The sequence below is a fragment of the Pundamilia nyererei genome, unplaced genomic scaffold (genome assembly GCF_000239375.1).
Source record: "Pundamilia nyererei isolate P.nyererei 1_Seehausen unplaced genomic scaffold, PunNye1.0 scaffold00002, whole genome shotgun sequence".
Lineage (NCBI taxonomy): Eukaryota > Metazoa > Chordata > Actinopteri > Cichliformes > Cichlidae > Pundamilia > Pundamilia nyererei.
This window is the reverse complement of record NW_005187403.1, coordinates 117,090-141,583: the sequence shown is the minus strand read 5'-3', so window position 1 is coordinate 141,583 and position 24,494 is coordinate 117,090. Positions and strand designations below refer to the sequence as shown.

Here is a 24,494-nt window from a genome sequence, read left to right as displayed (position 1 = left end):
GTACCTCTGGTGCAAATTACTGACCTCTGTCATCATTTTAAGTGGGGGAACTTGCACAATCGGTGGCTGACTAAATACTTTTTTGCCCCACTGTATATTATATTCTTTACAAGTGTATGTAAACTTTTGACCACAACTGTAAGTATGGGACATATATACACGCCCTGCAGAGCAGCCACCGAACCGGAATCGGACCACCACCACCTTAGTAAGCAATAGATCCAGCAGAAAGGACAGTATGAGCCACCGAAGGGGCTATAACGTCCAACCGATAAAACCGCACAAAAGTGTGCGGTGATGCCCAACTAGCTGCCGCACAAATTTCAGCTTATAGGCACCCCTTTGAAAAGAGCCCATGAGGTTGGCATCCCCCTGGTGGAATGAGCTCTCACCCCCTGGGGCAAAGCAAGACCTTTGCAAATGAGATAGCTTCTATAATCCAGTGTTTAGACAGAACTCTACCTCTATTTGGATTAGTGAAGCAGCCAAACAGCTGGTCACAGGCATCGCACATTCTGAGTGCGCTCAATGTAGGTGCGTGGAACACGCACTGGACAAAGAGAATGCATCCTGCTCTGCTCCTCAGATGCAAAAGGAGGGGAGCAAAAGCTCAGCAACTCAGACTCTAGATCGATTGTTGCAAACCAATCTCCCTGACCGAATGCATTCAAGAGCTGTCTTGAACTTGTACATTCGTAGGTACGTTTAAGACTCGCGGCTTGACCCGGAACTGCAACTGGTAATCCATGGCAACGGTTTGCAGCACCCACGGAGAGGGGGGCGCAAGTGCGCCACTGAGGGAAGTGAGCAGCCAGACCCACTGTCTGCGGGGCGTTGTCGCCCCCCAGTGTGTCTGCAGGAGAATGCATCACCTGCCTGACCTGGCTCATTCTGCCTGCAGGCTGAGCATTTGTGATTGTTTGAGAATAAACAACACTCTTTATTGATTGTAACATGGGAACATGTACATTCATACATTTTGTTGGAGGCACCTAACCTGGGCACAACAATGAAAAACAGTGTTTTTATGTGCAGGGGTTTGTGCTTGGGAGACAGTGTTAGGAAAGTGCAGCGCCTTCTGGGGCTGACAACCTTAACAGAACTTAAGGAGCACCTCTTGGGCGACAACAGAGGGGTAAAAGCAGCGTCTACCTGCTGCTTGACCCCTTCTCCACTCGAAACCAGAGCTAGAAGGGTTGAGGCTTCTTCCTCCTGGGCACTGGGTCCCGCCTGTCGGCCTGAGGGTTGGCCTTTGCTACAGGCCGACTGGCATGGAGCTCGGACCGGAGGATGTGCCCCCGCTGGTGGCACACCCACTACAGCAGTGGGCGCCGGTCTCTTGCCAGTTGGCAGAGGAGCGGCGGGCCTGTGAGAGCTAGCTGTGGGCTTGGGCTTTGCCTGACGTGTGGGAATGATGTCGTGCAGAGCTTCAGTCTGCTTCTTCCTCAGATCGAATCTAGCCCGAATGGCTTCAAGCGAATGTCCGAATAACCCAGCTGCAGACACTGGTGCATCCAGATATACAGCTCTGTCTCTATCCGGGACATCAGAGAGGGACATCCACAGGTTCCTCTGCGCCACTACTGATGAAGCCATCCCTCTGCCTAGGGAGAGCGCTGCACAGCGGGACGCACAGAGGATGTGATCTGTGGCAACTCTGACCTCGTTAAAAAGAGGTGCCAGCGGGCTGTCATCGGGAACCAGCGATCCGAGCTCCGCCAGGCACTTTGCCTCGTACATCTGGAGCATGGTGACGGAGCTCATGGCGCGAGCAGTGCAGGCCTGTGCCTGATAAATCTTCTCTAGCTGTGAAGCAGAGAATCTGCAGTGCTTGGACGGCAGAGTTGCGGGGCCGCTGACACCATGGTTATGGGACAGGTGTCATAAGGTGCTTATGGTTATAAGCAGCCAAGGACCAACTCCATGTACTGTCCATAGCCGGGCACAGTGACGCGGACAGACAGAGGTTTGTCCCATGATGCTGTTAGCTTGCAGACAAAGTCTGGGAACATGGGAAGGCAGTTTATGGCCGTTGCGGTCTCCGGTGGGAGGAAAAAACCAACGAACTGTGACGGCTTCTGAGCTGGAGGAGGAGAGGACCAGTCCACCTGCAGCTTCTCAACAGTACGGCGAAACAGGGAGAAAAGACAGGTGTCATCGTGGCCGACCAGCGCAACAGCAGTGGCGGCACATTGGGCCGACAATGAGCTCTCCCGCTCATCCTCCGACAAACCATGGATGTCCAGGCCGATGTCCAGCACGTGATCGTCTTCCTGGGGAGCGCTGGCGGGCTCATGCCAAGCTGAAGCCCGTCAGCGCTCCTGCATGGTTTCGGCTCGTCATCGGCTAACCTGTCAACATGTTCCATGTGGTCAGCCCAGCTAATTGCCCGGACATCGACCGGATAATTCTCGTCTTCGGACTCGGACGAAGCCGGGGCTCCAGACTTGGAAAGGAGAGGTTCATGCCGTGCAACAGCAGAGCGTCCCAGCACTATTTCCACAAACGCCACCGCGTGTTTCCAGGATCGAGCGCTGGAGCTAGCGACAAAACGCACAGGCTTCAGGCTCCGTCAACGCTCTCCTAGCGTGGATGATCCCCAGGCAGACAGGGCAGGCGTTGTGCTGGTCGCTGTTGTGCAAAGAGAAACCGCATCCCTGAAGACGGGGGCGAACAGAAGATTTCTGCTTTGCTCGCATCAGTTTGGAGTCCATTCCAAAACGCAAAGCCAAACGCTGCACGGGAAAACTCGAAATTAGCGCTCCGCGGGCAGCCTACGGACCAACGGCGTGGTGGAGGTTGACACCAACAGGGGCAGTTAAGCCAAGTTCAAGTCCACAGACAGTGGAGCTAACTAGTAGCAGCTAGCTAGCCCAACTCAGCAGAGGTGTTCTCAGCGAGGTGAAGAGCATAAGAACTGAAGCATAACTGTGATGACAGCGGCTATATGTGCAGGCGGGTCCGTGCGCGTGTCATCACATGTCATCCGCCTTAAAGGCGTGAATAAAGGTTTCTTCAGCCAGGACACGCAAGGGCGTGATATCCCATACTTATGTGTTGTACCGAGTGAATCAATTGAAAGGGAACACCAGTGCCTAGCATGCGAAGGTATCACTTTCAAAACTGGGAGGTGATGCAAATTCCTGGATGGGTTGCGTCAGGAAGGGCATTTGGCCTAAAATTTATACAAGTTCAGACATGCAGATCTATTCACTGTGGCAACCCCTTGCAAATAGCAGCTGAAAGAAGTCAACTTCTGCAGTAATAGCAAAGCAAAGTGTAATTAGTCAGCCACTAGCCGCACAGCATTTACCTGACTTCGGTAGCTTTGTTAAATGCAAGTGTTCAGGTAGACAAAGATTGCTACATAATAAAGCAATACAGCTGTTGTTTCACATAATTATTATTCCTTTATTTATCCAGGTAAATATCTCATTGAGATTAAAAATGTCATTTGTAAGAGAAACTTAAACAGTTTAATGCCGTTAAGCTGGGCATACACTGTGCGTTTTTTTTTTTTCAGTCACGTTATTCAGCTCCTGCTCAAACTGTACAATTAAATCGCAGGGGTTAGAGGTTCGTCGGTCATGATGCAGGGTCTCACACTATATGGCCCGATGCACTGATGTGACCTGAGTGCTCACACTGTGCGTCCATAACATGAAGCTTATAACACTAAATCTCTCTTGCTCTCCCTCTCTGTCTTTACTCACACAGACACACACACCACCACCATCAACTTTGCTAAATTGCTTATGAAAAACATTGACCAGGCAGCTGCAGTTGAGCAGCAATGTCCATACAACTCTTTTCATAGTTGGTGCAGTCATGATAAAGTTCTACAAGTTATGCCTCTATTGCTTGTGTCCAGATCACACGCTGCACTGCCAAACTGCAAGATCTGCTACTCCGTCTTTCCACTTCCATTTCTGTTTGCGCATGCGCAGTGTGATAGGCTGCGTTGACAACCTCACAAGGGCCAACAGGATTTCAAACAGGTTTGATTTCCTTGTGAGCATACGATTGATGATCGGGAGCTATTCGTGAGGTGTTAATCGCTTCTCGTTACCCCATGTGTACTCCACGATGCACGACACACAATTAAGGTGAAACTTGGGCCGATCCCCAAAACGGTCGCACAACTGAAAAATATGCTCAAAATGGGCCAAAAATCACATAGAGTATGCCCAGCTTTACAATTAAACAGTTAATTGACTCAGAAATGCAGAGTTCACTGTTGAATAATCAAATATTTCCTGATTACTTTATACAAAAAAAAATCTGAAAACTGTGAAAAGCATCCATCATAAAAATCTAGATCCCAAAAGTGATTCTGATAAATAAATCACCATAGAAGTGATTACCTAATGAGCTTCTTATAAATGCCTGTTTTGCATTGCCTGTTTTTTCTTCTTGTGTAATTCAAGGTATTTCTGGAAGTTTTTAGCATGTAAGGGTAAAATTTCTGATGAAGTGAGGACCAAATATAGCACAGTGAATTGATGTAAGCAGAGAGCATGAGTCAGCAGTTCTTTTTTCAGCTTTTCTATAGGTCTGTGCTGAGTCAAGTCCCTCAAAGGCCTCTTATTAAATCAGACATGATTAGGTTCTACTATTGTTTATAGCACAATCTTATGCTGTTTGAAGGACCAGATAGACAAACATGTTTCATCCTGTTAATTGTTGTCTTCTTCCAGACATGAATTTACTGTCCATGCAGATTGCTGTGTAGCGTATCTATGCCGTCAATGTCATCCTCTCTCCTCTGTGGCAGGTTTACTGTGCTGTGTGCTGCAACAGGAAGTGTAAACTGAAGTACCTGGAGAAAGAGGCTCGTGTATGTGTCCTCTGCTTTGACACCATTCACAGAGGTAAGGTTCTTGTTTGGTTTATTTGTATGCCTTTATTAAGATCCCCATGTGTTGTACTATTATAAAATACATGATTATATAGTGAGTCAAACAGGTGGTGGGCGACGTGCAAGGGGTCACCTGTGATGGCCCTGGTGAGAAATTGAGACAGAAGGAGTTGGCAATAGCCTCCAGGGGTGGCAGAGGGCAGTAAATGATTTAACTGCTCATCCAAACATGAGTGAGCAATTAAATTAAACTGTATTGTGAAAATAAAGTAAATAAAATACAATAAATAAAGACAATAAAAATATTATTTGTCCTTTTGTGAGGACCAGTTTCAGCTCATGAGAAAGTTAGAGCATTTGAGCTGGCCTTTATATTTTCCTCACATTTCTTTAAATGCCTGTTTTGGAGTCAAAGCTTTTAGAGTTAAAGTTGAAATCAAGTTTGAACGTAGTTAAATCTAACATTGTTTGCATTTTAACAATGGGTTGTGTTTCTTACATTAGTAGAAGGAAAAATGAGTTCTGATCGTTTTGTAGATTTGGTGTGTGTGTTTTTGTGCATGTATGTCTGTGTGTTCAACTATGCTAATGAATGAGTGAGTTTGTCTGTAAACGTTTAAAGGAAGATGTGGTGGCTGCATTGAAGAAAAACAAAGTTTTACTCTGACAAGAAAGCCTAATTTCTGCTGTTCAGTACTGGAGGAATTTAAACTTTTACAAATTATTGCTTAGCTGTGTCTTTAATAAAACCTCTGTAACTTTGCTCTGCTTTACTTAAGCAGCATCATGTAATGTTCTTATGTTGATTCATGGTTATCGATCTACTGCAGTATATTTTTAAGGTGGTTATCTGCTATAAAAATATAGGCCAGGAAATTCTCCTTCATGCTTTGTTTTGTCCTCAGTTACACAAAGGCATCTGTCGTGATCCTTACACCTCTGATGAAGTCTCACAAGTGTCAGCTTTGTTTTTATACATAGATATAAAAATATGGATATATACTGATAAATGATCAGAATTATATTTCTGACTGAGTCAAAATTGAATCGAATCAACCTTGCAAGGGACCTTGTGAATTGGAATTGAATCGATTATAGAAATCAAAATCAATACCCAGTCCCATTTCTATCCTAATGAAAACACATACAAGCTTTCCTTTAGTATTTAGGTAGGAACACAAAGCTGACAGCACAAAGCAAAGATAAGAATCCTAAATTTTGGGCGATGTAAATCAATTTACACATTAACATATTCCTGAAGTTTCTTCGTTACAGTGATTCTACTGTATAAACATGAACAGGTAGAAACAAAGGCTGCAGCCTGACTGCTCATCCATTTGCTACCTGAAGTTTAGGGTCTGGCTGCTAGGCTGGCGTGTGCATTCAACATCATTCTGGGTTCTTGGCTAGCTTAGTGTTATCATGCTGTATAGGCAGGTGCTTGCAATGAGCTGAATAATATGATGAAAGCCTTGAAATAAATATGGTCTACTACACCTTATGCCCCTCTTTAGATTTACTCCTGCTTGCTCCAAGTATCAGTGCAATAGAGAGTGGTATAGCTGCCACAGTCAGCCTTCAACAGGCTACCTAATTTAAACATCAGACTAAGTTAACAGTTCATTTTTCGCTGTGTAAAACAAACAAAGGTGGATTGGAACAGTTACAAAGTTAGCTTTTCCTCATGCCGGAGCTTGTTGATCAGGTAGTTTCGTTTACTTTTTCCAGTAAAGGTTTAATGCTGATTACAGGATTAAGTGATGCTGTTTTGGAGACTGGGAAAAACATTTTCTTTAACTCTCCCTGAGGTCACCATCTTGGTAACAATAAAAGACGTGGAAATAGGCACCTTTTTTTTTTAGCTGGACTGCAGCAGTGATATGGAGAGAGATGGGAGATGGGAGTTGATTGCAGAGGAAAGTGATAACAGGACACTATTACTTGTCCTTGAGCTTGTGAGTCTATGTAGTACAGGACCACCGAGTGCAGTGGACATGTGATGCTCACATGCTGTCTAAATTAAGGAGGAGATGGTCCACTTTAGTGGCTTTTGGATGCTCGGGCAGTGTGTTGCAATCCTTCTCTTCTCTCCCTCACACAGCTCCTCCTCTCCTCCCCTCTCTTGCTTTCCTCTCCCTCACTGACATCAGTATACGAGGCTTACTGCATACACCTCAGCCTACAGCTAATAGCCTGTTATTATTTACGAGAGGAGCCGCTTCAGAAAAGCTGTGAGGACTGGTCTGATGTCAGTTGGCGAGAGAGATTTGTCATAACGTGGATTAATTGTGTTTTAGTTGAGGAGGAGATGATGAGGTAAGATGCTTCTTACTTGTAATGAATAAAATGTTGGAAACTTTGTACTGCTGCTGTGCTGGATTGTTTGAGTTTAGAATGTGTGCATATATTGAAAATCAGTGTTTTGTCTCCATTTTAAGTAATATATTTGGTTATGTTACCGTTGCACTGAAAATGGGGTCAGTAAATAGCCTTAAGCCTTGGTTGACTTTTTTTCTGCCATGTCATCCTTTCGTTGCACAGCAAGGCGAATAACTGTTCTTGCATTGATACTAATTGAATTATTGATACTAATTGAATTACTTAAAAGAAATTATAGAAACAAGGATCTAAATAACCATAATATCTTTGTAATGTTTCAATCTGCTGTGGTTGCATTCCTGTGTTTTTGAAAGCCACATTGTTGTTGCTGTCATTACATACTGGATAAGTAAAGCTATGTGATACATAATCAATATAATACGACATAATTGCTTGATCAGCAGCGCTGAGAAAAGCTGCTCTGAAAGCCTCTCCACTATAGCCAGTTTTCCTGAAAGTAATAACTCATCTTATAGCAATGTTGGGGACTAAACCAATATCCAACTGGCACAGCTTTAGAAAAGCTGTTATGCTGATGTACGCTACAGTCCTACACCCCAACACTGAACTTTATGAATACAGAAACTTGAGAACAAGGCAAGAAGGAGTTTCAAATTTATATGTGTGTGTATATATAAGTGTACGTCCTAAAACTTGACCTCATGATCAAGGATAGCGGTCACATTTTGTGAACATCTTGTGAATGTGATAGTTTGAGAACGTAGGATTTTGGAACTGATACCATCGGTGTATCGGCTTAAGGGTACCACTGGCTGCCACCAATTTTATTCTTTTAGTCAGTGAGCTAGAGGAAACATGTAGCGGCACTCTTCTGTATCATTCACCTGCTGCATTAAGAGGGACTCCAACTCCACCATCTTGGACTGCAGCTGGTAATGATAGCTAGAGAGCCACACTTAAGGGAATGTGGAGCAGGTGGAAAGTGGTTCATGTTCCATAACAACACAATCACCGAGGCAGCAATACAGATGGAGGGCTACCAGCTGCAGTCCAGGACAATGGAGTCGATGCCCATCTGTAAGAAAACTAATTTGAGAGGCGTTTTGTTATTTGTCAGGATTTTCTTAATTAAAATTTCTGCAGTGGAAGTCTGTGTGAATATTATATACTTGACAAATTCAATATTTAAACTGCATTTAGACGCATTTAGATATATATCCGTGTTAGTCCATTATTGGTCAGATACTGCTAATATACTGTCCAGCTTTTTTTCAACAGGCTTCTCTGAAGAAACTTACTGATAGAGATGCTTTTTCCTTCTCCAGTGTCCTCACTTATTTTCCAAATCTGTAACAGAACCGCAGAAAGTGGAAGTCCTTTTTAATTAAACCAATGAAATATAGCTATAATAATATGTTGCAGTGCTTTCCTTTGTTCTCCACCACTTGCACTTTCTAAACACAACTTATTAATTACAGGAAAATTATTCACAATCTTGTAGCCATTGCAGTAGACATGCGCCCCCTTTTATCTTCTGTATGCTTTTTTTAAATGTTGTTTTTAATTTTTGTAACAACCATTAATTAATTGTAGATTAATTGTAGATATTTTTTTTTTTAAAGGAAAAAGAAATATCCTGGTTCTTCATAGCAGGGGACAAATTTAGGCTGAGTGGGCCTTATAGGCCTCAGTCACACAGACCTGTAAACTGGGCCACTTGGGAAGAATGTATGGATTGCATTCAAAGTAAAAGTTGTGCCTTACTACTAAAACCAGCATGTTTCTTCAAAAGGCACAGCCTTTAATTAGTTCTCCAGAAATACAATAAACTTTAATAACGAAAAATCATTTGACCACTGAAGTTTAGTTTACTCTAAAGAGGACTTGAAAATCTAAATAAAACCTCAGATTACATTGCCACCATTTCTCAGACATTCAGACATTCATATTCAAGAAACTAGTCTCTACATCTAAATGAGTCGGGTAACTAGCTTTTTAGACTCGAGTTAACACCTTTAAAAAAAAAAAAAAAAAATGAACATGCTTCTAACAGCATCCTTCTGTTGTAGCCCAGGCTCTGGAACGGATGATGAGTCCTACAGGTCCTAGCCCAAACCCAAATGTCCCATCTGAATACTGCAGCACAATCCCCCCTTTACAGCAGGCCCGTGCTGCTGGTACTCTAAACTCCCCACCACCTACTGTCATGGTGCCTGTGTCTGTTCTTAAACACCCAAGCAATGACGGTAAGGTTATTCTTACACAGTCTGCTTTACCTTTCACTTGTTTTCCTTAACTGTACCCCTGAAGGCACTTCCTTTTTCTGTGTTATCAGGTTGTCCTCGTGAGCAAAAGCGCGTGTGGTTTGCTGATGGTATCTTACCCAATGGAGAGGTGGCAGACACCGCCAAGCTGTCTGTGATGAGCCGCAGGAGCTCCCAAGAGTTCAGTGGTGCCACCCCAGATGAGACAACAGTAATGCAATCATCCTCATAGCTCATCTATCAGGATTCCACCTTTTTAGAACTTTATAACCAGGGGTGCACATAAGTGGTCCGCAGGTGCGCATTCACTGTCAAAATAAAAGACGCGCACCAGACAAGAAGTTGCAACACGCGTTTGCGTACATATAAAAGGCACTGTTTTTGTCTGCTAGAGTGGGATTTTCACGGCATATTCTGAACCACATCTCTGTGCGTTCATCATTTGTTTGAGGCCAGCTCACCTCCTGCAACCACTTTTCCGAGAATATGCGCTTCTTTTGCGGTTTGGACTCCTTTGGACATTTCTTTGGAGATGGAGGAACACCAATGTAATTGCTTAAAGGAGCTTGCTTCTTCAACATCTTTAAGAGTTCTGAACAAATGTCTGTCCTTCTCCAGAAAATCCTATGTACCCAAACACACGTTGCAACTTCTTATCTGGTGCGCATCTTTTATTTTGACTGTGAACCCGCACCTGCGGACCACTTACGTACACCCCGGTTTATAACTCAACAAATGGCTCAAATTACTGATCCCTTGTTTTGGTATAAATACATTGTAAATACCTACACTCATTTAATAGCCAGTATTATAGTCAACATGCCCATCTGTCTTGAAAGTTCAGTCACTACTGACCAACTAGTCCCGGCTAACTTGGGTTTCTCATTCTGTGGTCCCACAGACTCCACTCCTATGGCGTTATTTTTGTGCCACTATTCTGAGCGTACGTAAAAACATTTGAGCACAAGTAAAAAAAAAGTTTGCAGGTGCAAGTGTTGCATTTTGAGGAGAAATTTATTTTGAGCGAAGAAAAGCTGAATTTGAGTGAACAAAATTCATTGCTGTGTGCAAAAAATGTATTTCAGTGTTTGCTATTATCCATACACACACAATAGCAGCCCCTCTCGCTCAGTTTTTGTATTTGCGCTCGCTTGCAATTGTTTTTTCTGCTCTTACTCTTGACGAAGGCGGTCGCACTTTTCTCCTCTCCTCCTCTCCCTTACCTTCCCTGCTTAGCCTCTTATGTCCTAGTCTAGTCTCGTGGTTTTTTGTATTACTTTTCCCTGGAACACTCTCTTACGGTCTGTTCTCTAAAACCTAAAAGAGGAATTATGGATTTGATCAACTGGTCCCTGAATGCAATTGACACCCCTTTCTCAACGAGAAGTTTGGGCTTGGGTGAGCCTGAGTGCTGAAGATATTTACCTATACGGAACCATGGTAACAGGGTTCTTGCTGATCGGAGCTGGCTTGGTCCTGACTTATTGAAGAATGGAATGGTATTCGGGGGGGGCAGTGTTTTGGAAAGGACAGTCTTCATTACAAAGCTTTCTTCGTTATGAATTGGCATACATGTTTTTATTGAACATTTGAAGAACTAGCAAAAAAACCCCACAAACTCTTGTAGTTCACATAAAGGCAGAGATAAAAACGACAAGGAGCAGGTGCATCTAGTACAGGTAGAGCTGCTGCACACAGAGCCCAGCAGCCAGCAACAAATTCTGGATCCTTTGCTTTTAGTTAGCAATTAGCATTAGCAGCACATCCTGCGTCCGATGTGAAAGGACTTTTATGCTGCGCACTGTGACTCACAGCAATGGTCCTGGGTCAGCCCTGATGTTGTGTTAAACTAATCCTAAAGTAATAATGGTATTTCTAACCACTGACATACCACAACTTTATCCTTTCAACAGCTACTGAAAGTAAGGGGACCTAACTGCTATCGGATATTTATATAGAGATTACTCTTCAAGGACCTGCAGTTCAAAAAAGTGCCCCTCCGACAGCCAAACCCATCTGTTCTCTGATTGGATTGTTTAATTTGTGATTGACATGACATTGACCAATCAGCTCTTAAAGTAAGAAAAATAGGGTCAAAATTCGTACTTGTAACTTGCAGGGGATTTTTTTTGGGCTAAGTCCACACACAAATCTTTTTTACACACGCACAAATCTTTTTTACGCACGCACAAATCTTTTTTACGCACGCACAAATCTTTTATACGCACGCACAAATCTTTTTTACACATACAAATCTTTTTTACAAGTACAAAACTGATTTACAAGTGCAAAATATTTATGACCACATTTTGAGCCCATATACTTCAGCTAGAATGAAAAAAGACAAAGCTGGAGTTATTCTGTCTTTACGTTGCACAGCTGCCTCTTCTCCCGTCATTCTCTCTCCCTCCCTCTCCTGTTGCTACTTCAATCATAAAACCAATCAATGATCAGCTGTCTCTCTTGTTTGTTTATCTCCCACTTTGCGCCAGAAACAGGAAACCAGCGGATGTTGCGCTAAACAACAACACCACGTTCAAGCTTGATAAGCTGTTGTTAGAATTTATTTAAAATTAATTTCTAGTATCAGCTGATGTTTGCTGGAGCCACAGCTGTAAAACTGCTGCTCATGGTATCGGTTTGGAAACATGAAGGTGATACAAATCATACATATATACCAACAAGACAGTGTACATCACTGTCACAACAGCGTTTGTTTTAGTTCAAAGGCTTTATGGTTTTTCCTATAATACCTGGCTGGTGTAGTCGGCCGATTTTTTCTGTCAGTTGAGCTTTATATATTATGTTTAACCCGAGTGACCACCCGGTCAGCTGGTGGGTAACAGGCATCTCCGAAAACGTTAGAGCATTATGGAAATATGTGATGTCTTGATGAATCAAGCAGGTATTTGAAGTTTACACAGCACCATTATCGCATGAAAATATCTTAAAAGTTTATTTCGTGACCCATAAAGAGAAATATTTCAAACTCCGCCACTCTGTGTTCCTCTGCCACTGCCTCGTTTGAGTTTTGGACTAAATGGATTCTGGGATATTGCATTTCGTCATTTCGAGCTGATTGGAGACCAGAACAGCCAATCAGATATTTTTGCATCCAAGTCTATGATTGGCTGGTTTTGTGGCACAAATATAACAGTGTACACAAAGAGTTGAACACGCACGGGCAGAAATGTTGAGAATGCGAGCAACATGTTGAGAGCGCGAGCAACACGTTGAGAGCAGTGGATTTCAGTGTTCAGCAAACACTGAAATACATTTTTTGCACGCAGCAATGAATTTTGTTCGCTCAAATTCAGCTTTTCTTCGCTCAAAATAAATTTCTTCTCAAAATGCAACACTTGCACCTGCAAACTTTTTTTCACTTACGCTCAAATTTTTTTTACGTGTGCTCAGAATAGTGGCACAAAATAACGGCATACACTCCCAGTGTATTGAACTGCAGCTAAGGTCGCTGGCCCTTCTACTCCATATATCCATGTCAAATATCAGGGCCAGAGGTCCTAGAAACTCTTTCATAAATTGAAAACAAGTGCTGCCAGCTGCTGTCCAACATGGACAAGTTGACGTTCAGACACATGATGAGAAACTCTTGAGAAGCAGCTGATTTATGTGCTTCTTGGCAACCTGGTATTTTCTAGTACTGCTACACTAAAATAGACAATTAGATAGACAATAAATAGAAATTTAAAAAAATGGACAATAAAAATTAGTCCATTGACGATGGTATTACATGAAATGACATTCTTATTTCAGCCTGGCTTACCTGGGGCAGAGACCGGAGTTAACAGTGCATCTTCCCCTGAGGCTGCTGTGGCAGCAGAGGTAGTTTGCCGCCCAGTGTCTGGACCCTGGGATTTCGCGTTGCTTTGTGGAATTGGTTCTTCAGTGAACAGGTTTCCCAGTCTGCTGCCAGACAGTGAAGACGAGCTGCCTCCACTGCTCATTGCCACTGGAGAGGACGAAGGAGGAGGTGTGTTTTAGACATGAATCTCTTGGTTTATTTTTGCACATCTGGACATCTTATGTCTTTCTGTTGTGCTTGGATCAGAGTGAAATGTAAGTCTCACACTGGCTTTTATGCGAAATGCTTTAATAATCGCTCTGCTGTTTTCTGTTTAGATGTTTTAGTTGAGGAGAATCCTGCTCTATGTCAGATTCTGCACTTACTAGAAGAAGGCGGACCCCGTCCTCTGACATTCATTCTTAATGCCAACCTGCTAGTCAATGTCAAACTGGTGACATGTAAGTGAAATATGAATGAACAAATATGGAATTATGTAGTACACTAAAAAGTGTGAAATAACTCAAAACATGTTTTATGTTTTAGATTATTCAAAATAGTCATCCTTTGCTTTGATTACTGTTTTGCACAGTCATGGCATTCTCTCCATGAGCTTCATGAGGTAGTCACCTGAAATAGTTTTATGCAGTCTTGAAGGAGTTCCCAGAGATGCTCAGCACTTGCTGGCCCTTTCCCTTCACTCTGCGGTCCATCTCATCCCAAACCATCTCCACTGGGTTCAGATCAGGTGACTGTGGAGGCCAAATGAACCTGACAAGGCACACCTTTGAAGTGAAAACCATTTCAGGTGACTACATCATGAAGCTCATTGTGAGAAGACCAAGGATTGGCAGCGCTGTCAACAAAGCAAAGTGTGGCTATTCTGAGGAATGTAAAATATAAAACATATTTAGAGTTATTTATCTTTTTTTTAGATTTTTTTTTTTCTATATAATTCCAGATATCTTCCGTCATATATTTGATGTCTTTAGTATGTATTTACAATGTAGCAAACAGTAGAAATAAAGAAAAAAACATTAAACAAGAATGTGTGTCCAAACTTTTGACTGGTAGTGTATCTCATATTTCCTCTTTCAAATCTTGTGAATCCTCACATGCCTTCCAATGTATTAACTCTTGTGTGTTTTATCTTCCAGACTCTGGCAGGGAATGCTGGTGTTTTGGCTCTAATGGGCTGCAGGCTCTGGGACAGAAAGAGTTAGTATTTCTGTTGGAGTGTTTGCCTCAAGAAAAAACTCTTCCCAAAGACCTCTTTACCATATATCTCAGCATTTTCCAGGATGCCCAAAAAGGTAATACCTGCCTTCAGCCTGCCTTTGCAACTTTTAATAACTACACCTTTAGGTTATAAAGGATAACATAATCATTATCTTGTGTTACAGGGAGGTTTGTGGAGGAGCTGGATAATGTGACTTTTACAAGTAGTTTCTTGGGCAGTAAGGATCATGCTGGGATGGTATTCTTCTCTCCCACCTGCCAGTCTCTAGACGGCCTCACTCTCCCTTCACAGCCATTCTTGTTTGGCCTGCTCATTCAGAAACTGGAGGTGCCCTGGGCCAAAGTCTTTCCACTGAGACTGCTTTTGCGTCTTGGAGCTGAATACAACTGTATGTAAATCTTTGTTGCTCATGACAACACTGAGTGTTATTTCATATTAAAACATAGTAATCTTAAACTTTGATTTGTTGAAAATGAAAAAAAAAACCTGCTCTTCTGAAACATCATGGTTATTAGTTTATTATTATTATTGTTAAAACGATTAGTTTCAGCAGTTTGCTGAGTAAATAAAAAATACCCCAGTTCCACCTTCTCATTTGTAAAGAGCTTATTTTACCTTTAACTTTTTGCCAGTATACCTGATAGTAAGTTTAATTTATGTAGATTTTGGACTTTTGGACAAAATTGTATTTGTAAATGGTGATATATTTGTTTATAGATTACGTTTTTTTTAGTTCATTTCAATTCAATTCAGTTTTATTTGTATAGCTCAAATCACAAAAGCAGTCACACTAACACATTTTATACCGTAAGGTAAACCCCCTACAAGTTAAATTACTAAACCATTGTAAATTACTGTCTGTAAGCATATAGGCTGTTCTAGGAGAAAGACACAGGGACAAGTGATACATATTGTGCTTTTATGGTTTATTTACATATGTTTTTGTTTTTCAGCGTATCCCACCACACTGATAAGTATCCGTTTTCGGCAGTCAGTGTATCGAGAGACAGGACACACCATTATGAATTTATTGGCTGTAAGTAGTGCAAAATAAGATTTTGCAATAAAGAAAATAAGATTTATTTATAATTGAGAAGCTTGGCAAAATTTTGTTAGAGCTAAAACTACACATAATTCTTAACTCCACTCAAGCCACATTTTAAGTAATGCAGATTTCATGGGTGTCTGGCAGAGTAGTTTTTGATTTTGATGATTGACAGTTTAAAATTAATTTGTTTTATACTGGGCTTTTGGTGAAAGGTTTTTGAACATAAATGTTATTAGGACAACAGTCATAGACACTTTTGTGATGCTGATTATTGGCAGACTTGAAAAAAATTGATTAGAACACTTTGATGAGTTCAGATTCTATAAACTGTTCTCATCCAGGATCTAAGGAACTACCAGTATAGCCTGTCAGTGGTGGAGGGCCTGAGGATCCACATGGAGATGGGCCACAGCTACATTGATATTCCCAAAAGTAGCTTCAGTGAGGTAAGAGTTTCTTTAATTTTGTAAAATAAACTTGTTCAGATTCTGGTTAGGATTTAGATAAACATTGATAATGCTTGAATATGTCATTTGTCACAGTTGCAACTAAAAAAAGAATAACTTCTCAGGTGTTTTAGTGCCCAAGCTTCATGTACTTGGTTTCAGTAGATGTTGACTTCTTTATTTACAAGTGCTTTGGGTTAATTTTTTGGTAATCAAACTACAAATAACCCCCAAAATTTCTGTAACTTCTAGAAACATATTGGTTTAGAAATTAGGTTTTTGTGGTCGTCCTCTAACTCCCTGCAAAGGATAACTGAAGAGGGTACAAAGTAGATTAAAGCAGTTGAATGATCAGTACAATATGTTTTTCTTTACTCTCTTTCGTAAATTGTCCTGCCACATGTTGAGAAATTGTCTTGTACAAACAAGTCAAAGCTACTTAGTTTCATATAGTTGTATCGTGGTGTTTTAGGGCCATCATTGACAAATAAAAATACGTTTTGGAGGCTGAAGATAGAGGTAGCATTTAGAGAGAAAAAAACCCCTAATAAACCCTTGATAAATTATCTATTAAAGAATGTGTAGTAAGATCTGTCTTGAATGAACAACCAGAAAATGATTCCCTTGTCGTTTTTAAAATTCTCTTTACAACAGGCCAAAATCAAACAATGTATGCATGTAAAAATAATAAGTAAATAAAGCAAAAGTTGGCACACAGCAGTGTTGTACAGAAATGTATATTTTTCTGTATTTTTCAGGTGCAGAAGGTGATAAATGCATCCAATGAACATGTCATCAGCATTGGAGCAAGATTCAGCTCGGAGGCCGACTCTCACCTGGTCTGTTACCAGAATGAGGAGGGAAATTACCAAACCCAGGCCAACAGCATGCCTGGGAAGTCTCGGACAGGTGAGTGTCCTTAGAAATGCTCCATACTCCTCTATTTTTGAAAAATAAAACATTAGAGGCAAGCATTTTGTTGTACCATGCATATATGAACTTCTGGGGGTTTGTGTTTTGTTACAGTCACTGGGGCCAGTTTTGTGGTGTTCAATGGAGCACTTAAAGCCTCCTCAGGTTTCATTGCAAAGTCCAGCATTGTAGAAGGTACTGTGACTGGTTGTTGGCTCTGAAATACTTATGTCCATTCTGTTATTGCTGGGCCAGACTAGTCAATTGTTTTGTTTTTACCAGATGGGTTGATGGTGCAAATCCCTCCAGAGACCATGGAATCTCTTCGCTCTGCCCTCAGGGAGCAGACAAACTTCCACATACCCTGTGGCAAGATTAATGATGAGCAGCTCAGAGAGAATGTGACTGTCCGCTGGGTGGAGTGGAATCCACCTGTCAACACAGGGTAACTGCACGCAATGATTTACTCCATGTGTGTATGTGTTTGCCAATGCCAGTATTTGATCATATTTTAACTAAAACACGATGCAGTTTAAATCTCTGGGAAAACAGTACTTTCTACTGTGACCCTGTGCATTTGTATTCCTGCAGCAAAACTAGTGGAGTTGATGGAAGATCCCTAGATGGAGTGTGTAGTGTGAGGATGCAACAAGACACTGAGTTTGAGTCAGACAATCGGCTGATTACATGCACTGAGGTAATTTTTCCTTTTTTCACATCAAATTGTTTGCTCCTATCTGACACCTTCTGTGAACTGAATGAGGTTTCCATTCTGAGTTCTGAAGCCATCTAAAAGTCGTGATGTGTGCATGACCTGAATTGTATTTCTGTTCAGGTATTCTACCAGCTGAAGTCTCCAGACTGCAACCTGGCATCTGTCTTATCGTCCTGCAGTGTTTTTCAGAAGGAAATAGCGTTGGCAACCTGCAGCGCTCTCACTCCTCACCTCGCCGTTCTCACTTCCAGCGGCATCAACTCACTCTCACTGTGTGTCTCGACACAGGCTGACATGGTAAACGAGCAGTGATTCAGGTTAATATTGTAAAACCTTTTTAAGACCATTCTGCATTAGCAGAGTGGTCTTACAAGGTATTTGAAAATGCAGATGCAACAATAGTGATGTATTAATGATGACTGACTGTATTTAAAAATCACACACTAGTATCACCACTCTAATGGTCATTTTTGAATTCTCTTGGTCAGTTATGGTTACAGACTTTCTCACCACCTTCATATGCTTGTGTTTTGAGTTTAGCCATATGTGTGCGTGTGTGTATATGTATTAGGGGTGCAACGATATTCGTATCGATATTGAACCGTTCAATACAGTGCTTTCGGTTCGGTACACATATGTATCGAACAATACAAAATTTGTAATTTATTTTATCAACTTTCCTTCTGACGATGGTGTCTGTGTTGAGCGCTCAGTGAATCTGCGTTCGACTACTCCGCCTAGGCTGCACTGTCGAGCGCAGATCCACTGAGCGCTCAACGCAGAGAGCATCTTCAGAAGGAAGAGTGCAGGGCAAGCTAGCGAGACAGAAGTTAAGCTCTCCTTGCAACATGGCAAATTGAACCTCCCCCACCCTCATTCAGATCTGGCGTTTGGAATTATTTTGGTTTTCATGTGACGTATGACCCTGAAGGTAAGCGCGTCATGGACTAAAGTAAAACAGTATGTTGGATGTGCCACGCAATGCTCAATTACATTGGTGGGAACTAGTGTGTTAGCGCAGTTAGCCCGTTAACGTGTTGGCCGTCTAGCCCCGGGCGATCAGGGGTAGCTCGTTAATGGAGATTTGCCGTGTTGCGGCGTTAAGGTCATTTCAACGAGATTAACCTGACAGCACTAGTGGGAACAAAATGAATATGACTGCACATTTACTCCGACAGCATCCTAGTGCAAAGACAAGTGGAAACAGACAAAAACAACAAGCACGCATGCTACAAACTTTACCAGAGTCATTAGACAGCCGTTAGCACATGATTCTCCTTATGGGGACCTGATATGTTTAATATGCTGCTGAGAATATAGCCCAGAAGAAGCGTATAGTATAGCTTTTATTTTGGAAAGAGCCATTTCTCTGTAATAAACTCTTTTCCAAAGATGAGTGATTTCTCGATCAGATAGATTAATTTTTTTATTATTATTTCGTTGTTTCAGCAACATTAAATTTAAAAACTGTACTTTTGAGATAAAATATATATTTATAATTTTAATAAATGACAAATTAAAAAAGCATGAACATATTTTTGTTTCGAAAAAAGTATCGAACCGAACCGTGAATTTTGTGTATCTTTGCACCCCTAATAGGTTTTGGGAAGTTTTTTGACCACAGTAATCGTGAAGTGAACATCTGGTATTGTGACAGCCCTATTTGGATTTATTGTGTTTAGCACTTAAAGCCTTTTGAATATTTCTTTACTGTTTTTTCTCAGGTGGAGTACCAGGCTGGCTCCAAAGGCAGTCTTCTCCCACAGCGCTACATGAATGAGATGGACAGCGCTCTGATCCCTGTCATCCATGGGGAGAGTGCAAGTGTGCCACAGACTGCCATGGACATGGAGTTCATGTTCTATATCACACATGCCATTGAATGTGCATGTAGACCATGACACACTCAAAGTTTTGGAGGCAAAAAAACAAAAACAAAGCTGCAGCTTCAGGCAGGATGCTTGTTCCCAGCTGGAGCAGCAGCCACCCACACAGGAAGAAAAACATTTCCACCCTGAGGTTTGTGATTTAGAGGGATCAATGATTGGATGATGGTCTTCTGTTAAGAAGCCATTGTACTTTTGAGTGTTTCATGTTCACCAAAGCTGCTTTAATACAAGAAGCCAAACACTAAACAAGAAATATGACAACATGACCAAAAGCAACCAAACTATTCAAAGCGCTTTCCTCTGCTCTGCCTTCCAGACTCCCTGCTGGCCTCTGTCAGTGTGGAGTACCTCAGTGAATGTTTCCTACAGACACTATGGAAATGGCTCTCATTATTTTTACATTAAAGTAGGGACATTAATGAGCGTAGACAGGTGATCAGGTGCTACTATAGAGCTACTTGACATACATAGTTGGCTTGTTCTAAATGCAGACATCACAGGGCTCACTTTCTCTCAAGGTACTATGCTCTCATTTGACATGATGGTTGTGATGATACTGCACAGGAAAACAATGGGCCTTCTGCAGGAAACCTTTTTGGGGCTGGGCTGATGAATGATATTTGATTAAAATTCCAAGTTTTGCCTTTTAATGATAATTTATCATAATTTAATGATAATTTATAAAAATTAAACCAAACTTCATTACAGTGCACTGCTCTAAAGGACCCCTATCCACGTGCCCAGAGTTTCTCCCGGTTTAACTCAACTCAAGCTAAGAAAAGTAGAGTGTTTGATCAACAAGGTCTATCTACAGGGAGGATTAACAATCGCCTATGTCTATATTGCTCAGGGTCTGGTTTGTTTTTTTTTTCCCCTCAATTGAGTCTGCCTTCTGCAACAAGTAACAGTTGGATAGCAGAGGCTTCAGCTCTCTTCCACTCACAATGTAACTGCTATGCAGGTATCTTGGTGCACACACATCCACTGCTGCTCCCTGCCCCATTTGCAGCAACAATCTCCCAACCAGCATGGCATGGACCAGTGATGCTAATTTTAGCTTTATGTTAAAAACAACTCCCAATTATTTCCCAGCTGCCTACTAAAACACTCTGGTACTCTCACGACTCTCCCCTTTTTTCATTTATGTATTTGTTTTCATTTAAATTATATTTGACATATAATTTATATGTTAAATTATATGTCAAATATAATTGACATATAATTGTTAACTGTTAACAATTATTGAGTTTTTACATAATGCTTAAGTGTGTTCATTTTGTGTGACAGAATCACTGGTTTAATTGACATCTAGACCTGTCATGCTTTGTTACTTGTTCTGCTTTATTTATTGTCAGTTAAGTGTTACACAACAACTAATCGTTGATGCACAACAACCTAACAAGCTGACAGTGAATAACGTGTACAAGTTACCGATCTTATATTCGCCAATAAAATGTCAGACTTAAAAGAAAAACGACAGCCATTATGACAAAAAATCAAAGTCAAAGAAACACATTCCAATGTGGATAAAAGCAGAGACTGTGCACTACATTAAACAACAGGTCTAGAATATACATGAATTTCACACGACAAAAGTGCAGGATGCAACTCATTCAGGGGAGGCAGCCTCACCAGTGTAAACGGTTAGCTCAACTGAGCTGCCCAGATGTTTGGCTAGCTCAGTGTCTAGATGACACTTTGTAATCCTCTCAACTGAAAGCATCTGAAAAACATTTCTCTGAGCCCTGGTTGTACAACAGCAGCAATAATCAAGGATTTATTTATTCTGTCAATTATAATTCGTAATTATAAGGCCACACTTTCCTTACAGGCAATGAGAGTGATGGAAACAAACCTGTGGGAGTGAGTCTTTCCTGCATGAGGCCCAGTGTGTGTGTCAGTAACATGGCTGAAGCTTGCGTCTGGAACTTTACAAATGTTTTTTTAATTCCTAAAAAGTGAACATATGACAGGTATATTTTGGCAGGATTAAGAGTGTTGACCTACTGACCTTGATGAAACTACAGAACTATTTGGATAATAGTATTACAACTGGTGGAGGTGAGGGGTTAAAATATTCTCTTGTAGTCGAATATATCTTTCTTGTTGAGTAGCTGACATTAAAGCTGCTCATTACTGAGCTTGCAGGTGTAGCTCTTCTCAGAGCTTTAGTTTCTGTTTCCATCATCCTGCTGGCACAAAATTGATCCAATAGTATGTTTGTCTTAAAATCTTTCCATTATTATTTGATCATCCATCTTCACACTGAGGTTTCATTTCACACTGAGATCTTACAAAAGAAAAGATGATGTAAATCCCGACAGTTTTTATTTCTCAGAAGGAGGTGTAAATTTAACAAAGAGGATGCTATATTAATTGTACACACTCTGCTTCTGGATGAAAATGTCCAGTCAGGGGAGTTAAAACAAAAAAATCCCTCCGGTTTTTCACAGAGATGCTCTTTCAGTGTTGATGACTTCTTGCCAGATCAAACACAAAATACTAATGATTATTTTCTCCTTTAAGATGTTTTACGTTATCTGCTTCAGTCTCAGTTAAATGTTGTTTTTGCACAGCTAATGAGAACTCTTTCATTCAGTTCATCTCACAACTTTTACTAGTTATTTAAAAAAATGAAGATGATTCTTTCAGATGAGAAGATTGATTACACTATTATCAAGTCACTAACACAGATTGTATATAAGCAATGGAATTGGCCACAGTAATGTCACCAGTTATGTGGGACTGAAGGTGCCTGTTTTCATTGTGAGCATTGTAGTGTTTTTGAATTGGATGTAAGGCGTGATGGATGGATCAGACTGAAACTATTGCTATTCAGTCTGGTCGCCTCCTGTTGGCCATTTATAGAAATTCAGAGTTAAAGCTCTTCCACATTGGCTCCACTTTACAAGCCCAGAGGCTACCTCTATCTTTTATATAGTCTATGTTCACGAATTAGCTTAGCTTAGTTCAGTGTGATGGGTAGAAACGGGTGAAACTGTGTAGCCTGGCCTCATTCAGCCTTCAAGAACCATCAAAGCTTACAAATTATTCTGTATATTTTGTTTGATGTTTAGAAAGAAGGATGAAAACCACTGGAGTTAATTGAGTTAATTGGTGGTTGGTTTTTAGTCTGTTTACATGGATAGAGCAGCTAATTGTCTTTACCAGCTAACATCAGACTTAATGGCTGCCATTGACTGACACATTCAGTGACAGGTAACAATAGCAGTGACACACTCAAGTATTGTCACCTTAATTCTGTGCCGACTATAAGATGCTGAAACAACTGGTTATTTTGTTCTAATGAAGACTTTGGTTTCTGTTGCAGAAAAGGCAGAACAATAACATTTTAATTATCAGCCAAATTATTATTTTTAAGTGTTGTTATTGGCCCAACTTTTCAGAGCTAATTCTCTATTGACCATTTCTTTTAAAATAAATAATTCCTATGCTTTGTCTCAATTTCGTTCATAATATTAGTTCACTTCATGTAGTACTAAAACTACTACTACATGCTGACTTGTCTAGTGTGTAAGTTTGGACTGATTAATTATCAAATGGACATGTCACGTTCTGCTCTTAAATGAAATGACATTCTGAATGTTAGACTCCGGTTGTCCCGCGATTTACTGCATGTTCTAAACTTGTTCTGCCTCTGACCACCCATTTGTACAATTTGCTGTCTGCTGCTGTTAGCTAGTAAGCTAGCAAAGCCACTATCATTAGTACTGATGATTACAGCCTCCTGCTGGCTGAATCTTGTTTGGTGGTCCTTTTCTATCATTCAAGTAGCCAAGAACTGAGACACGACGGTGGTTTCCAGTCTAAATTCAAGTGTCATCTAGCAGCTTTGTGGCTTTAGTTTAAAATTAACACACAAATATAAGAGTGGTATCAATCTTCTCATCCAGGTTTTGTGCAGAAGGACAAAAAAAGCTAATTTCCTCAGTTTATTGATTGGAGTAGGAGCTGTTTTATACTGGGTTCATATTTTAGCATTATTTAATGTCTCTATAACAGCTTTAGGCACTTTATAAATATCAGTGTGCTGATGTGTTAGAAAAAAAAAGGTTTGGTTTGACAGATGCCTGAAGGCAATCTGTCAAACCAAACCTTTTTTTTTTTCTCGGTAATGATATTTCTGGATCCAAACTGGCAGTTATCTCTTATGAGTCGGAATAATAAATGCTCCTGAAACTCAGAGTACACAGATGTTATGTCCCTGTAAAATGCATTCACTTTTGTGTCCACTGTTTGTAGCAGTGTTTTGCAGCCTCCATTTGTCTAAAGCTAGGTCTGAGTTTGTTTGTTTTGTTTTGTTTTTTAGGGCAAAGTGCATTGTGTCGCATCTCATCTCACTTTTCAGTCAGGACTTTTTTCCCAAATGTATAGATGATATCCTGTACACATAGAGATTGTATCAAACCTTGTGCATTTTTTAAATATTAAAAGTTATTTTTGAAATGTTGGTATAAAAGAAAAAAAAGTTAATATTTTTGATAGAAGGTTGGCTACATTAATTCTGCAGTTTGTGTAGCAAGCTGTTTGAGAGGAGAAACAAATCAAGAAATGAATTAATTGTTAGAAGGTGGAAATATCTAATCTCAAAATACATGAAGCGCTTTCGTTTGACATGAATGTTTTTGGTAAAAATCTGAATACTGAGCTTAGTTATGAACTCTTCTGCAAGTCGTGCTCTAATTCTTAGCAACAACTGCGTTATTATGAATACTCGTGTAAAGACTTGTAAACCTCCAGGTTGATTGCAGTCTTCTAGATGTATGAAGGTTTATAGAGTTTTTTTTTAATCACTGAAATCTGTGAGTTGTTGATTAACTTCTCCATGTGAGATGTTTATTAAACACTAGAAAGGTCAACTGCCGTAACTGACTGTGTTGATTTTTAGCCATGCATGCAATGACTGAATGTTAAATTGGGAGGCTTTCTAGCTTCAGTAGAAATCTCTCACCCTTTGGA

At 40.8% G+C, this 24,494-nt stretch overlaps 1 protein-coding gene across 2 annotated transcripts in view; it reads left to right on the top strand.

The window, feature by feature from the left end:
* zfyve16 (zinc finger, FYVE domain containing 16) overlaps window positions 1–22,388 on the top strand; it is a 34,510-nt gene extending 12,122 nt beyond the window's left edge. For both annotated transcript variants that reach the window (XM_013909952.1, XM_005720003.1), the window contains 15 exons: window positions 4,775–4,871; window positions 9,268–9,444; window positions 9,534–9,673; window positions 13,237–13,453; window positions 13,603–13,725; window positions 14,422–14,577; window positions 14,668–14,892; window positions 15,458–15,540; window positions 15,894–15,998; window positions 16,757–16,907; window positions 17,025–17,105; window positions 17,193–17,355; window positions 17,502–17,607; window positions 17,746–17,922; window positions 19,350–22,388. In XM_013909952.1, coding sequence (XP_013765406.1) covers window positions 4,775–4,871; window positions 9,268–9,444; window positions 9,534–9,673; window positions 13,237–13,453; window positions 13,603–13,725; window positions 14,422–14,577; window positions 14,668–14,892; window positions 15,458–15,540; window positions 15,894–15,998; window positions 16,757–16,907; window positions 17,025–17,105; window positions 17,193–17,355; window positions 17,502–17,607; window positions 17,746–17,922; window positions 19,350–19,526 — 2,178 coding nt within the window. In that variant the 3' untranslated portion in view covers window positions 19,527–22,388. The remainder of the gene's footprint in view (window positions 1–4,774; window positions 4,872–9,267; window positions 9,445–9,533; window positions 9,674–13,236; window positions 13,454–13,602; window positions 13,726–14,421; window positions 14,578–14,667; window positions 14,893–15,457; window positions 15,541–15,893; window positions 15,999–16,756; window positions 16,908–17,024; window positions 17,106–17,192; window positions 17,356–17,501; window positions 17,608–17,745; window positions 17,923–19,349) is intronic.
* Window positions 22,389–24,494: the final 2,106 nt, after the last annotated feature.